Source organism: Sebastes fasciatus, chromosome 17 (genome assembly GCF_043250625.1).
Source record: "Sebastes fasciatus isolate fSebFas1 chromosome 17, fSebFas1.pri, whole genome shotgun sequence".
NCBI classification, from domain to species: domain Eukaryota; kingdom Metazoa; phylum Chordata; class Actinopteri; order Perciformes; family Sebastidae; genus Sebastes; species Sebastes fasciatus.
The window spans coordinates 21,889,840-21,903,175 of record NC_133811.1 but is presented as its reverse complement, the minus strand read 5'-3'; the positions used below and the strand labels follow the sequence as shown (position 1 = coordinate 21,903,175).

At 41.9% G+C, this 13,336-nt stretch overlaps 1 protein-coding gene across 1 annotated transcript; it reads left to right on the top strand.

Annotated features, from left to right (window-relative positions):
- Positions 1-12,956, top strand: pbxip1a (pre-B-cell leukemia homeobox interacting protein 1a). The gene is made up of 11 exons (XM_074614132.1): positions 1-228; positions 873-1,011; positions 3,044-3,128; positions 3,251-3,306; positions 5,044-5,692; positions 6,944-7,171; positions 7,497-7,520; positions 7,926-7,969; positions 8,113-8,208; positions 8,399-8,579; positions 9,985-12,956. Exons 2-11 carry the CDS (start codon positions 931-933, stop codon positions 11,037-11,039), a joined length of 2,499 nt encoding a protein of 832 aa, XP_074470233.1. The 5' UTR covers positions 1-228; positions 873-930; the 3' UTR covers positions 11,040-12,956.
- Positions 12,957-13,336: the final 380 nt, after the last annotated feature.

The window sequence follows — 13,336 nt, the reverse complement described above, 5'->3', positions numbered from 1 at the left end:
TTGTTCGACGTGACGCAGCTTGGAATTCCCAAAGTTCCCAAGTTCACTGGAAGAGAGAGGAGCGTTTACTTAAAAAACAACACGTTTTGAAAGGGAAAAACAGCAAACAACTGAGGTGTTTAACAAGTTTGGTAAATAATCTTCTCTGTGTTTGATGTGATAAGAGTCTAGCAGGTGTTTTTAAAGCGTTCCCGAGCAGCTGGGCCCTGTGAGAAGGCGGAAGAAGAGGTGGGAATACTCAGCTTGCCATCCTTTGTTTACCATGATGACTGAGCTCTGAACTGCTGTTGCTACGACAACTATTAGCCTCCTTAATGCTGTGTGTCTTAAATATATACATGTGTATGTTAAACTGAAGCTAATAGTGTTGTCGACAGGTGAGTATTAACGTTTGTTTGCTTCGTGTCTGCATCAATGATCATTTTTGGTCATTTTAATTGCCAACACAGATTTGACTGGATGTGAATGAATGATGAAAACAAGCTGTTTATTCTGATTAAATCCTTTTTTTTTAGCTACGCAGCAGTTTATTATGGATGCTAACACACCGTTACATAACTTGTATCAACGACAATCTGGTCTTTATCCCCTATGTGTGTGTGTATGTGTGTGTGTGAGCTCCCAATCTGCACAAGTGTGTCCTCTTAGACTACTGTTTGCATAGTCACCATCAAAAAATATTGCAGAAAATGAGTCATTTTGTTTGCATGTTCAGAGCTGTGCATATTTGACATTTAGCCTACCTATATTGACACTAATAACCAGTCAGATTATTACATCTAGATGCATGTTAACTCCCCACAAGACATGATGTGTAGTGTATGCATGCATGAGGGATGTTCAGTGAAAGACATTTCTGTCGTCGTCTGCAGAAAAGCCAGAAAGCTGAGTGTGCACCGTGCTGTGCCCACGTAGAGCCTGAAGAGGGCGATGTCTGACAACAGCAACAGCAACAACACAGGCAGCAGCAGTGGCTCCTCGACCAACAGCTGGACCCTCCTCTCCCCAGAGGTAGGTTTATTTGTTTATTTGTTTATTTTGTTTATTTTGTTTATTTGTTCTGCACAATTTAAGACTATACAACATAACAAAAAAATAAATAAATGAATGATATAGGCAAGGCAAGGCAAGGCAGCTTTATTTTTAGAGCACATTACAGCAACTGGGCAATTAAAAGTGCTTTACATAAACATTCAAGAACATTGCGACAAATTACAAAAGAACATTAAGACATAATTAAAACAGTTATAAAAACATTAAATATTAGAAAATAAAAACAAGCTAAAAATAAAAATTTGGATCAAAGCTAAAATAGAGTATAACACACAAGAGTAAAAGTTCTAGTGCAGTATAAGATCATTATTTGGTTTAATAAAAGGCAGCAGCAAACAAGAAAGTTTCAAGCTTTGATTTAAAAGAACTCAGAGTTGTTCCAAATATTTGGTGCATAAAAACTGAACGCTGCTTCTGCATGTTTAGTTTTGACTCTGGGGACACTAAGCAGACCTGATCCAGATGACCTGAGAGGTCTGGATGGTTCATACAGTACAGGAAGAGGCACAAAACCCACTGGGCTTATCTGAAGCCTCCACCTAGAGACAAGATTAATATAAAGAAATAATATGACTACATAATAGTGAAAACAAACAATTAGGACAAGATATATAAAATAACAACAATAACAATTCAGTAAATATATCAAAAAAGACAAATGTACATGGACAACATGGGGCAAAGCAATTACAAGACAGCAATTAAATGACCCTTTAAGCGACTTTTGAAACATTTGACAGATGAACAGTTTATTGATGGATGTGAAAAGCTACTCCATAATTTGGTTCCCCTAAATCTTATCGAAAATTGACCTCTACTAGTGAGGAATTTATGAGGATGAAGATCTAGAGATTGACGGGTTGAGTAAGAATGGACCTGAGATATTTGTTTTAAAATAGGTTTTGAACTACTCAGGAATATTCCCACCAGAAAGTATCTTGTAAATAAAAACACATATTTTAGAAATATTGATATCATAAATAGTAAGAATGACAGACAACCAGCTCAGGAGACTGAAACTTGAAGTTCTCTCTAGGCTATGCCTGGATATAATTTGGAGGGTGGTTATGTTCCTTGCTCATAAATAGAAAGGTCCTTTAAAATATTGCATGTCTGTACTTGCACACCTAAGCCTCCCACAATGCTAAAATTGTGGCAAATCTTTTTCAACTCTGTGTGCAAGTATTTGTGCATGACTGTATGTCTGCAGGGCATTAAGAACAACAGTATTTATATTGTAATACAAAATCCTCCTCAGATATCATTGTACACTCAATTGCCAGTTTATTACGTACACCCAACTACTACAACTCCCTGCAATAAATCCTACCTTTATGAAGGTTATAGGAGTCTGTAGTATGTGGTGCTGTTGCATTTTATTGCACTGGTGCCTTCGGCTGATTTCTAGGCCTCTGGTATTGCTGCTTGCAGCTTTCTCGAGAACCGTTCATCCAAACAACTTCACACTGCCCTTCCTTGGGTCCTCAGCAATACACACACCAAGTGGGAAGTCAATCAGATGAACGGTTGTCAAGAAACTCGAAGGACAAACATGCATACATACAGCTTCCATTTTAATTTTATTATACTGAGATAATATTTCATCACTGAAATGAGATTAAATATGACAGCTGAGTATATATATCACATATGTCAACATTTATACCAATCACATTCGACGTTTATGGTTGTTAAATGTAAGTCTAGCTGTAACTTGTAGCTGCTATTATCAAGTATTTCAAAAATCATTACGGGAGAAAGCCGACTCAGCATCTACTTTATTGATACAAGTTAAAAAATCCCACGATTCAGTTACAGTGACAGGTGATTAATGGGAAAAATTAATATGTTTCCTAGGCCAGGCTTGTGTGCAGGTGCATGCATGCCTGTGCTGTAAATTTCAAGGGCAGTGTTGCCAACGGGAGTACTGTAGGTGTTAATGTAAGCTTTTGTAGGAAGATTAATCTCCATGCATCTTCTGACTCCACAGGAAGCTGCTGTTGAGAATGTCGGGCCGGTGGATGACGGCACCGAGAGCCTGGGTGACGCCCCGAGTCTGTCTGAGGATGTGACAGGTATTGACAAGTCTGAGGCTACTGGCTCGGGTTGTGAAATGAATCAACATTTATAAGGCATAACAGGTTGCTTTTCTTTGATTGATATTTTTAGATTTGACATTGTGTGAATGTTGTTTCAGGAGCTGCTGCGAGTGACATTCCAGTAGAAACTGTCCTGTCTGAAGAAGGCCATCAGGTTGGTACACAGTAAACTAAGCATTAATCCAGTGAAGGCATAAATTAGACAATTAAACAGCGTCAAAATCCCCCTACAGCATATTTACCTTGTTATAACCAGCCTGATGTAGACAACGTGACAATAAAACATTTCTAGCATAGGTGCAGTCGAATTTGACAGAACACTTCTCAGATCTATAACATCAAATTTATAGAACCCACCTTTGTTACCTGTACTTCAGAATCAAGAAGCTCCTTCTACAGTTAACATTTTGCTCCCGTATGTTTAATAACCACACAGGGTGAAATGTGGAGGTACACTGAAAGTAGCCTCAGTAGAGTGTGATGTGTTTTCTAGGGCTGCAACTAACGATTATTTTCATTGTTGATTAAGCTGTCGATTATTTTCTCGATTAATCGATTAGTTGTTTGGTCTATAAAATGGTGAAAATTGTCGATCAGTCTTTCCCAAAGCCTGTCATAGAGGAGTAAAGAAACCAGAAAATAATCACATTTAAGAAGCTGGAATCAGAGAATTTTGACTTTTTTTTCTTCAAAAAATGATTCAAACCGATTAATAGATTATAAAAATAGTTGGCAATTACTTTAATAGTTAATAAATAATCGATTAATCGTTGCAGCTCTAGTGTTTTCAGTAAGGTGACTGGAATACTGCCTCAGTCTCATCGGCGGCACCAGGGAGGGGCTGGGGTTTATTTCTGTGGTCTATTTATCATTTTTATTGTTTAATTCCTTAGAATACATTTTATTGAGTGTGTTTGTGAGAGTCAAAGTGTGCATGCACATGAGTTTCTGGTTAGTTAGGAGGAGAGAAAAAGTCATAGAACGCATCTGAAATCCACAGGGCCTGGAGCACAATGGACAACGGGTGTTAGCTATTAAAACTAAACTACACTGTCATCACAAACAAAGCATTATTTATTTACATTTATTAGTCAGAGCATTCACGATAATCACTCAAAATCAACAGGGGGAGGTGCATAGAAACAGCTGTTTACACTAGTCTCGCTCTCTCGTTGAACACCACGGTCGGTCATGAACACTATGCAATGCTCATTCATACAATTTATGGAAGCAATACTGTTGATTCATTGGTTGAGGTGTTGGTAGGCAGTATGAGTTTGATCTCAGAATCTGAGGCGGAAGTGTGCACAAACCTGCCTGTTGCTTGCTGCTGGTGTGCAAGCCCTGTCATAATTGCGGCATAATTGTGTGAAATTTTATGTTGAGGTGTGTTTGCGTAGGCAGGCTTGTGAACCTTACATCTACATCCCTTGAGCTGAATATGCCGCCCTGTTTTTAACACAGAATGACATTGTAACTGTTGCGAAGCGGGTACTGCGTATGTGTGTGTGAAATTAAATCGAAATTAAACACGGCACATTAATGGGAAACCCTAAATTTCAGAGCACCGTCACTGATAAGTGGAGCAACCCCATTAAACCAGCAAAAGAACATTTGTGGCGCCACCACTGCTCAGTCTTAATATGCCAGTGCCTACGCCCAATATAATTTGAGAAGTTGAGACCTGTTCTCTTGAAATCATCACTCTGAGCAGCATAGGAAGTAATTAAATGAAAGAGAAGTACTGTAGACAATACAGGCTGAGGGAAAATGGATGTGCTAAAAAAGAATCATGGCACTTTATCTAAAAATAACAACTTGATTACAATGAAGGTCACAGAAAGGATGATATAAAGGTATTCACAGATAACTTTACTGCCCTAATTTCTAGGTGTGTCAAGAGACCTCTCCGGAGTCCAGTGAGGGTCCCATCCCGTCTAGTCCTACCCGGATGAGTCCCCTCCCACCCAGCCCTCTTGATCCTCTTGATCCTCTTGATCCTCTTGATCCTCTAGACCTTGACCTGGAGAGTCAGCCTCCAGTCATCCATGACATTGTAACCAGCTCCCCCAGTGACAACGAGCCCCTGGGAGCCACCCCCTTCGTCACCAACATTGATATGGGGGCTCCATTTGATATTCCTGCTGCTGATCTCCTGTCAGCCGAGCCCGAGGAGTTCTGCTCTGCTCCTCCTCTGACCGAGATCCCCGTCACTACAGAACAAGCGCTTGATACGCCCGCTGATATCGGGCTGCTTCGCGCGGAGAGTCCTGTCCTCACTGCTGAACCTGAGGTCGACATCCCCACACAGACCCTCACAGCCACTGATCCTCCCTCTCATGTTGAAGCCGATATCGACTTCGTTCCAGAGAGCGCAGAGCCACCGAGTCAAGTCCCAGAGAGCCTCGTGACAGAGAGCCCCATCGATGATAGTCCTGCACCAGAGACTGTTGGTTCAGTGGAGGCAGAGGAGGAGGCAGGGGAGGAGGAGGAGATGAAGCCTTCTGAGACAGTAACTCAGTATGAGAGAGAAGAAGAAGGTATGGGATCAATCTACACAAATACTTATGATAATTCAAGCATGATAAATCAGGCAATAGACAAACATTCCCAAATGTTCCCAAACATACCGACATTCCCAGTTAGAGAGGATGAAAAGTAGAGCAAGACGGCGTTTGCCTGGGGCTCCAAAATCACTCAAATCTGCCCCTGTCTGCATCCAAGTGTATCCCCATCCTCATGCTTTGCTACTAGCTGGACAAAAGCAAAAAAAAAAAAAAAAAGAAACCATAATAGTATAACAAAACAATTTCCAGACAGGAAGGATATAATGAAACAAGAAAATGCCATAGAAGAAAACAAGTGAAACAAATATTTCCTCTCAATCTCTGTTTATTGTGTACAGTTTTTCTCTAGTGGAATAATACATGGCTCCAGATGTGCTGTGTGGTAATATACGATTAGACACAAACTGATTTGAGAATATGCACCATATGAGCACAATATCGGCTGAAATATTGAGGCCTTTAATCTAGATTTGGCAGAGGCCTCCTCCTCAAGACAGAGGCCTCGATATCAGGTAATAAAGCAGGACCTGTTTTAAGGCCCTTATCATTCCAGTTTATACTGTAGAAGCGCTTAAACCCCAAACAAAGTTACAATTTGTCATATTACCACAAACAAGCTACAACACAATGAACTTGTGTTTTTTGTGGGCCCCTGGGGGGTTCTTAGGCCCCGCTGGTAACACAGCCTTGTGCAACGTAAGCGGTTTACCGCTCTTTGAAATCAGCACTAGTCAATAGAAGCAGAAAATGAGAAGGCTCTTGCAGAAGAATTGGTTAACATGTTTCTTGTCTGTGTCACGCCAGCATCTGGAAAGTGATTTATCAGTGTGACAGGAAGGCGAACACCCCGCTGAGAAAATGAAGAAACACCCATGCATGAAATTACTGTTGTAATTTAGTGAGGAAAATGTCATGCATTTCCACGAGCAGCACCGACTTCTTTCTGTTTACACACTGTTGTTTTGTATTCGCTTAGATTTTGGTATTTTGCTTGAGGCAGTCTGCCAGTAGATAATTATGATTTCTGACACTTTTGTAGTCAAAGATGTCGAGGTGATTTGTTGAATTGACTCTGGGCCACAGTTGAAATACACATGGTTTAACTTTAAGCTCGGTGTCATTTCTCAAGAATACATTGTAAAATGTGACGGTCCTCTGCTGCGTTGCTTTTTCATGTCTCAGTATGTCTTCTTCCTCTTGTTATATTTCTCCCTCCCGTAGTAGCATCCAGCATCTTCGATATTGGCAACATAAGCGGCGTTGGTGACACGAGCGGCTTTGACGAAGGACTGAGGAGGAGGAATGTCCCGAGGACATCAGATGAGGAGGACGAGGAAGAGGAAGTGGAGTTCAGGCTGGCCGAGAAGAAGAAGGAAAAGCCGTGGTTCTCCTTGAACAAATGCATTGTGGGTTCTCTGATCCTGCTCTTCTTAGGTTCCCTCTTCCTCTCAGGTGAGTTCCTCTAGCACACAACTGAGCCTGCTCGCTTGCTTCTGCTTTTCATCGTCCGACACAGTAAGAGGCACTACTTCTGCTCACAGTCACAGTCATTAACAGTAAGACTGAAATCATGTTTATCGTATTTATTACCTAATAAATATGCTTATGTTATCTGAGGATCTGTGCACCTGTCGTAAACACTGTCAAAAATTTGCACATTTGCTAATTTGACAATGTTAGTATTTACAAATGACATAATCACATTTATTCGCAGCTGTCAGCAGTAGATAGATGTCTGTTTTTAGATCTTGTTGACTAAGCTCTACTATGTCAACAGGTTTCCTCTATGACCTGGATAATGGTAGGTCTAGTACTACAGATGAGACAGCAGTGTAAGCTTCTGCGCTTGCTGGCTAACGCTCAATAGCTCGTCCAAGCACTTATCTGGCCTGACACTTCATGCAGCGGCAGCAGAAAATTGCAAATAACACGCATTCTGAATGGTACAATAACACTCTTCATCACGGTTATGAAGGACTCACTGGATGTTGAGGGGTAACTTAAACCACTGCTGGCAATTTGCTTGCAAAATATCTCTTTTAAATAAACAGTTTCTGTGTACAGGTAGTGCCTGAGCTCATAGAATGCCCTTCACAACAAAGGTATCTTATATATGCGGTTGTATGACATCTTGGCAGCCGTGTGTCAATAAGAATGCCTGTTGTAAGACTGGATGTGAAAGATGTGTTGTTTTCTTATCTGACAGGTGACTTTGACGCCTCTGAACTGAGTGATGGAGAACAAAGCCAGGTCTGTTCCTGCTGTCTCTCACTCCACTCAACTCAATCTCAGTGTCTATACTGTAGTGAGTCTTAAAACTTAAAAGACACATGCTAAATAAGATTATTTAAAAGTATGTGTTTTATTCATATGCCAATGATTTTTCAATCCAGGACTGGCTTAGCAGTGATCCACAGGATATGAAAGAGCTATTGGATAAACTGACACAGGAAAACCAGCAAATCGCTGAGCTAGAGGCTCAACTACAGGTCAGTATACCGGTTACATTGATGCTAATGATGTCATTTTATCCTTTCATGATGATCTAATGCACTGCAATATATAGACAGCATGTTTTCAATAAACATTTTTGATTATTGTCCAAGATGTGCACATCCTGGCTTTGACAACAGCACTTGTCTGCATTGTGATCGTCGCTATTTTTCTTTATTTGTTTAGTCTCAGAAAGAAGAACTCGAGTCAGCACTGACAGCATTCGCAGCGAGCGGTGATGAAAAGGGTAGAGCAGATCTGGAAAAAGAAAACGTGAAGTTGAAGGAAGAGCTGTCATCTCTGCCCGAGCTGAAGACAGAGCTGGAGAGTCTGAGGTCCAGGGTGACCGAACTCAGCCAGCTCACAGGTATGATGAAGTGAATCACATCATTTAATGTAAATCTGGGCTGTTATATTTTGATTTCAGTTAAAGGGACTCTCTGTAAGAATCAGAAATTACTTGTTTTACACTGACACGTGTGGCCGTTAAGTCAACGAAATACAATTGAATAATATCAATTGTGTTAGTTTGGATAGTAGTTGTAGTGATTCCGTCTGGAGGTCTACCAAAGATAGATTTCTGAGACCGTATCAAAAAACAATTGCCAGAATTGAGCCAATTTGGGGCACGACCAGAACATACGAGTCAGATCACAGGGGGCTTGTGAGCATCTATCATCTAATCGATCTGGGTAAAACTTGGAGAGTTTAGCCTTACTATAATGGAGTCTATGTATCACCTTAAACTGTATAAGGCTGAGCCTGGCACAGCTGGAGGATGAGTTGACAGCTCTGAGGGCTTTTTCCCAGAAATTTTCTGAAAAGGTAATTTGCAGTTCCTTCTCCCAGTCGGTTCTGATCCTGTTAATGATAGACTCATCTGCTGGTGATAAGAGGTCATAGAAGTAGGAGATGTGGCCCTTGGGTAAGGTTCTTGCTTTAAGCACCAAGTCTACGCCTGTGGGGGGTGGGAACTGGGGGAGCTGGGGGGAGTGAATTCTAGCAAAATTATGTAGCTTAAAGTATCTAAAAAATTCGGAGCTCCCTAAACTGAAAGCAACACGCAATTGATGGAAGCTGGTAAACAGGTTGTCTGTATACAAGTTTTCCAGGCAGTGGATGCCTTTCCTCTCCAGCGAGGTAAATCTAGGATCAATTCCAGCTGGTAAGAACAGACGATTATGGCACATAGGGGTCGCCTGAGGAAGAGTAAGCCATCCAAAGCGCCGCCTAATCTGTGCCCAAATTTTTAGAGTGCCAATAACGATGGGGTTAGACGTGTACTGCGAAGGGGAGAGGGGCAGGGTGCTGCAAGCAAGGGCTTGAAGTGAGGAGGAAGTGCAGGAATCAGCCTCAATCTGATACCAACTGCCACGAGATAGAGGGAACCAAAGCATGATCTTGTGCGCGTTGGTTGCCCAGTAATAACCAAGGAGATTAGGTAAACAGCCCGCCCAGGGACCTGTTCATCTGTGGCAGTGTTCTACCAATTCTCGCGTGCCTACCGGCCCAGATGAATGAAGATATAACACTGTCAAGAGTTAAAAAACGATCTAGGTAGACAGATAGGAAGACACTGAAATATATATGAGATGTTCATTTTGATAGTCTGTACCCTTCCCCGCTAAAGAGAGCGGTAGACGGCTCCACCTCTGTAAATCAGAGAAGGTCTCATTTTTAGGTTAGGTTACAACCTGTTCACACATTGGCAATAAAAAACGTTTATACGTGTAAAAACCCATTTTAACTTTGATTTCTTGAATCCTTCACAGCTGATCAAGAAATGCCCCCAGCTACCTCGAGCTCAGCCCCTCAGCCCGGTGACAAAGATGGTCAGAGCGACCAGAAAGCAGCTGGACCTGAGAAGAGGAAGGACACACATGAGGGTGGACGGCTGAAGGAAGAACTCCAGAGGCAGAAAGGTCTCCTGGAAGAGAGCAAGAAGAGGCTGCAGGGGATGAAGAAAGACGTGGGCGACAGGAGACGAGTGAGGGACAGTTTGGAGGAGATCCAGAAGAAGCTTTCTGAACAAGTGGAGAGGTGGGGGAAGAAGAAGCCGCAGGAAACCAAGTGGAAAGGGAACAAGGGCAAAAATAGCGACCACTGGAAGAAAGATGAAAAGAAAGAGTGGAGAGGAGAGAAAGACTGGAAGCACGGCAAGGAGGGAGGATGGAGAGACAAAGAGGAGAAAAAGGAGAAGGAGTGGAAGTCCCAGAAGCAAAACTCTCACAAAGAGGCCTGGAGGAAACACCAGGACGATTGGGAGAAGAAGAAGGATGAGCGCAGAGTGGACAGAGAGGAGAGGAGGAAGGAGAAACCGTGGCACAGCGAGCCTGGTAAGAACTCCCACGACCATCATCATCAGGACCAGCATCAGCATCAGCACCACCACCACCACCAGCAGCCCCGCCAACCTCACCAGCACAAGCACAGCGACTTCTGGAGAGACCAGGAGCAGAAGCTCAGGCACAACATCCGCCCCCAGCTGGGCTGCACCTCCGTGGAGGACTGCGCCGCCAAGGAGGGGCTCTACCCGGTGGAGCTGCCCGAGTTCGAGGAGCTGCTGGAGGGCTACCTGAGCAAGCTCGAAGGCTCCTCACCCGAGAGCAAGGACAAGATCAGGAAGCTGACTGCCGAGTTCTTCGAGGACGGCGGCTTCATCCACGACAGGGTTCTTTTCAGCGACTTCGCCGAGGACGTGGCGGACATCCTGGAGGACATGGTGGACGTTTTGGAGGACGGCGGGCGCGGGGACGACGACTCCCTGGAGGAGGAGATGGAGGAGTTTGAACGGGAAGCCCTGTGGAAGTTCGCCGCCACAGTTTAAATAAACAAAGATGGAAATATGGTTTTATAGGACATTTCTTGCCTACATTCTCCTCTTCTGAGCTGTAATTGTAGTAGCTTCTGGTACAGAGTGGTCGTGCCTCTCATAAACGTGTCCCCTCGGAGTCTTTAATTATAAGCTAGACGTCATTTTTGGACTTAGTTGTTGTTACCTACCTCTGTCAGGTCATGCCTCCTAATGCAAAGTCCTTCAGTAACGTGTTGTGTGGGTTTTCCTCTGCTGTATAGTGTTTTCTCAATATGTAGTGCATGTTGCAACTCATCCTGTAAATTCAAACTGAAAATATTTAGATCACTCAAAGAAAACTGGGCTTTAAGGAGATGGTATTTGCAGAAATAATTCCGTTGAGCACCATTAAATATATTCTTACAATCCATATAGTATTATATAAGTTGTCAGCTAAATACCTCTCTGTCATGTGACGGCGTGAAGACAGACCTGACGTTACTCAGAGCAGGTTAAGACAAATGCTGAGACATTTTTTTTTTTTTTTTGAAGATACCATTTGCCTGCAGTCGCAGTGTAGCTGTCCTATCCCAGTGGATGAGGATCCCGGTTCTTTCAGTGATAAGAATCAGATCAGGTCAAACCAGTTTTGAGTCAGCAGCTCTTTGGTAGATTTGAGCCAACACACACAAACACACACAGACAGAGCAGTGGTGTTTGAAAGCCCCTGAGCGTTTGGTTTTCTACATCTGAAGGACTTTTCATCCTCCGACTAACCAACTGTCAGTTGACAGCAGATGTGCCGAACAACCAGGAACCGGTTTGGGGGGGAAAAAGAATTAAAAAACAAGCAATAGGACAAAGTGATAGCCATAGTAGCTAAATTTATGACTGCTAAAACCACTTTAGCACTTTTCAAAAACATTCACATTTACAGCAAAGTTTCTCTGTTCTGTTATTTTTTACCATTACTTCTCTTTAATATTTCTTGTAATGTAGCCATGGGGACCTCCAACACATGATCTACATATACTGGGTATCCCAGAGAGTCAAAAGTATAAAGTTAACGTGCCAGGTTGATGTTAACTGACATGCACACACGTGATATAGTAAAATTTATTTAGTGCAAGAAAATGAGGAATGAGGAAGCTGCTGCATTTTTGTCCCAATCTTAAGGTGAATGAGCCAGACAGAAAAGCAAAGCAAGGTTCATTAAGTGTTTCAGAACTGCTTTCCAGCATTGGCTAGATATTTAAGTTCTTTATTTTTGCTTTAGGGTTTGATTCATATTCAGTCAAGAAGTGTTCCCTCTTTAGGTGGCTGTGAAGTTAAAGTCGACACATTGTGATTGTTTCTCATTTTTCAGCGGTTGAAAGAAGCTTTTCGTGTTTATTTATTCTGTTATTCTGTCGGTACACTGCAACTTGTTTCCTTCTTTTTAGCGACACTGTCTTAGGCCATACTTACACATTGAATGTGAAAATGGTTACTTTGCTGTTCAGAAGTTTAGTTTGCCAGCTACTGCTTACGTGCCTTTATTATCATAAATATCGTAGATTGGACAAGAGGTCTTGGATTTAATTTGCTTTCTACGAGATGAGAAGAAAACAAGTTTACACTGCTTGTCTAGAGGGCAGAGAATGAATGTCACAGGGTTTACATATGAACAGAGTTGTGTTAAATGTTCTCTGCTGTTTGCACAGAGGAACTTTTTATTTTTTAGACCAAAGGGATCGGAGGAAAGCTTAATTTCAACAGATGAATCAATATTTGAGAAGTGTTTTTTGTCTTTGTGGGACAACAGTAGGGCTAATGTAGGACCTGCATGTAATTGATCCCTGGACAAAATGTAATTGAAAAATTTGGATCATTTTTTAATTTTGTTCATCATCAGTTATGTCCTCTTTTAGGAAGTCAGTGTTCAGTTCAATAAATTTTTCACCATTGAAATGTGACATTTGATTCATTTATTATATCGAGACAATAAAAACAAATACCACAGAATCAGGGCTGTCAAGGTTAACGCTTTAATGAAAATTTGTTTTAACACCACTCATTTCTTTAACGCTAAATGCAGCTTTAGAGCTGAAGATAGTGAAGATACTGTTATCATATGAAACTACAAAACCTAAGGAATCCATTAGTATAAACCATGTCCTACGAGCTTGCCGGTAAGGAAGATAAATAACGCTCCAAACTTACAAGGAAAAGGAAAAACTGGCATGGCCATTTTCAAAGGGGTCCCTTGACCTCTGACCTCAAGATATGTGAATGAAAATGGGTTCTATGGGTACCCACGAGTCTCCCCTTTACAGACATGACCACTTTAT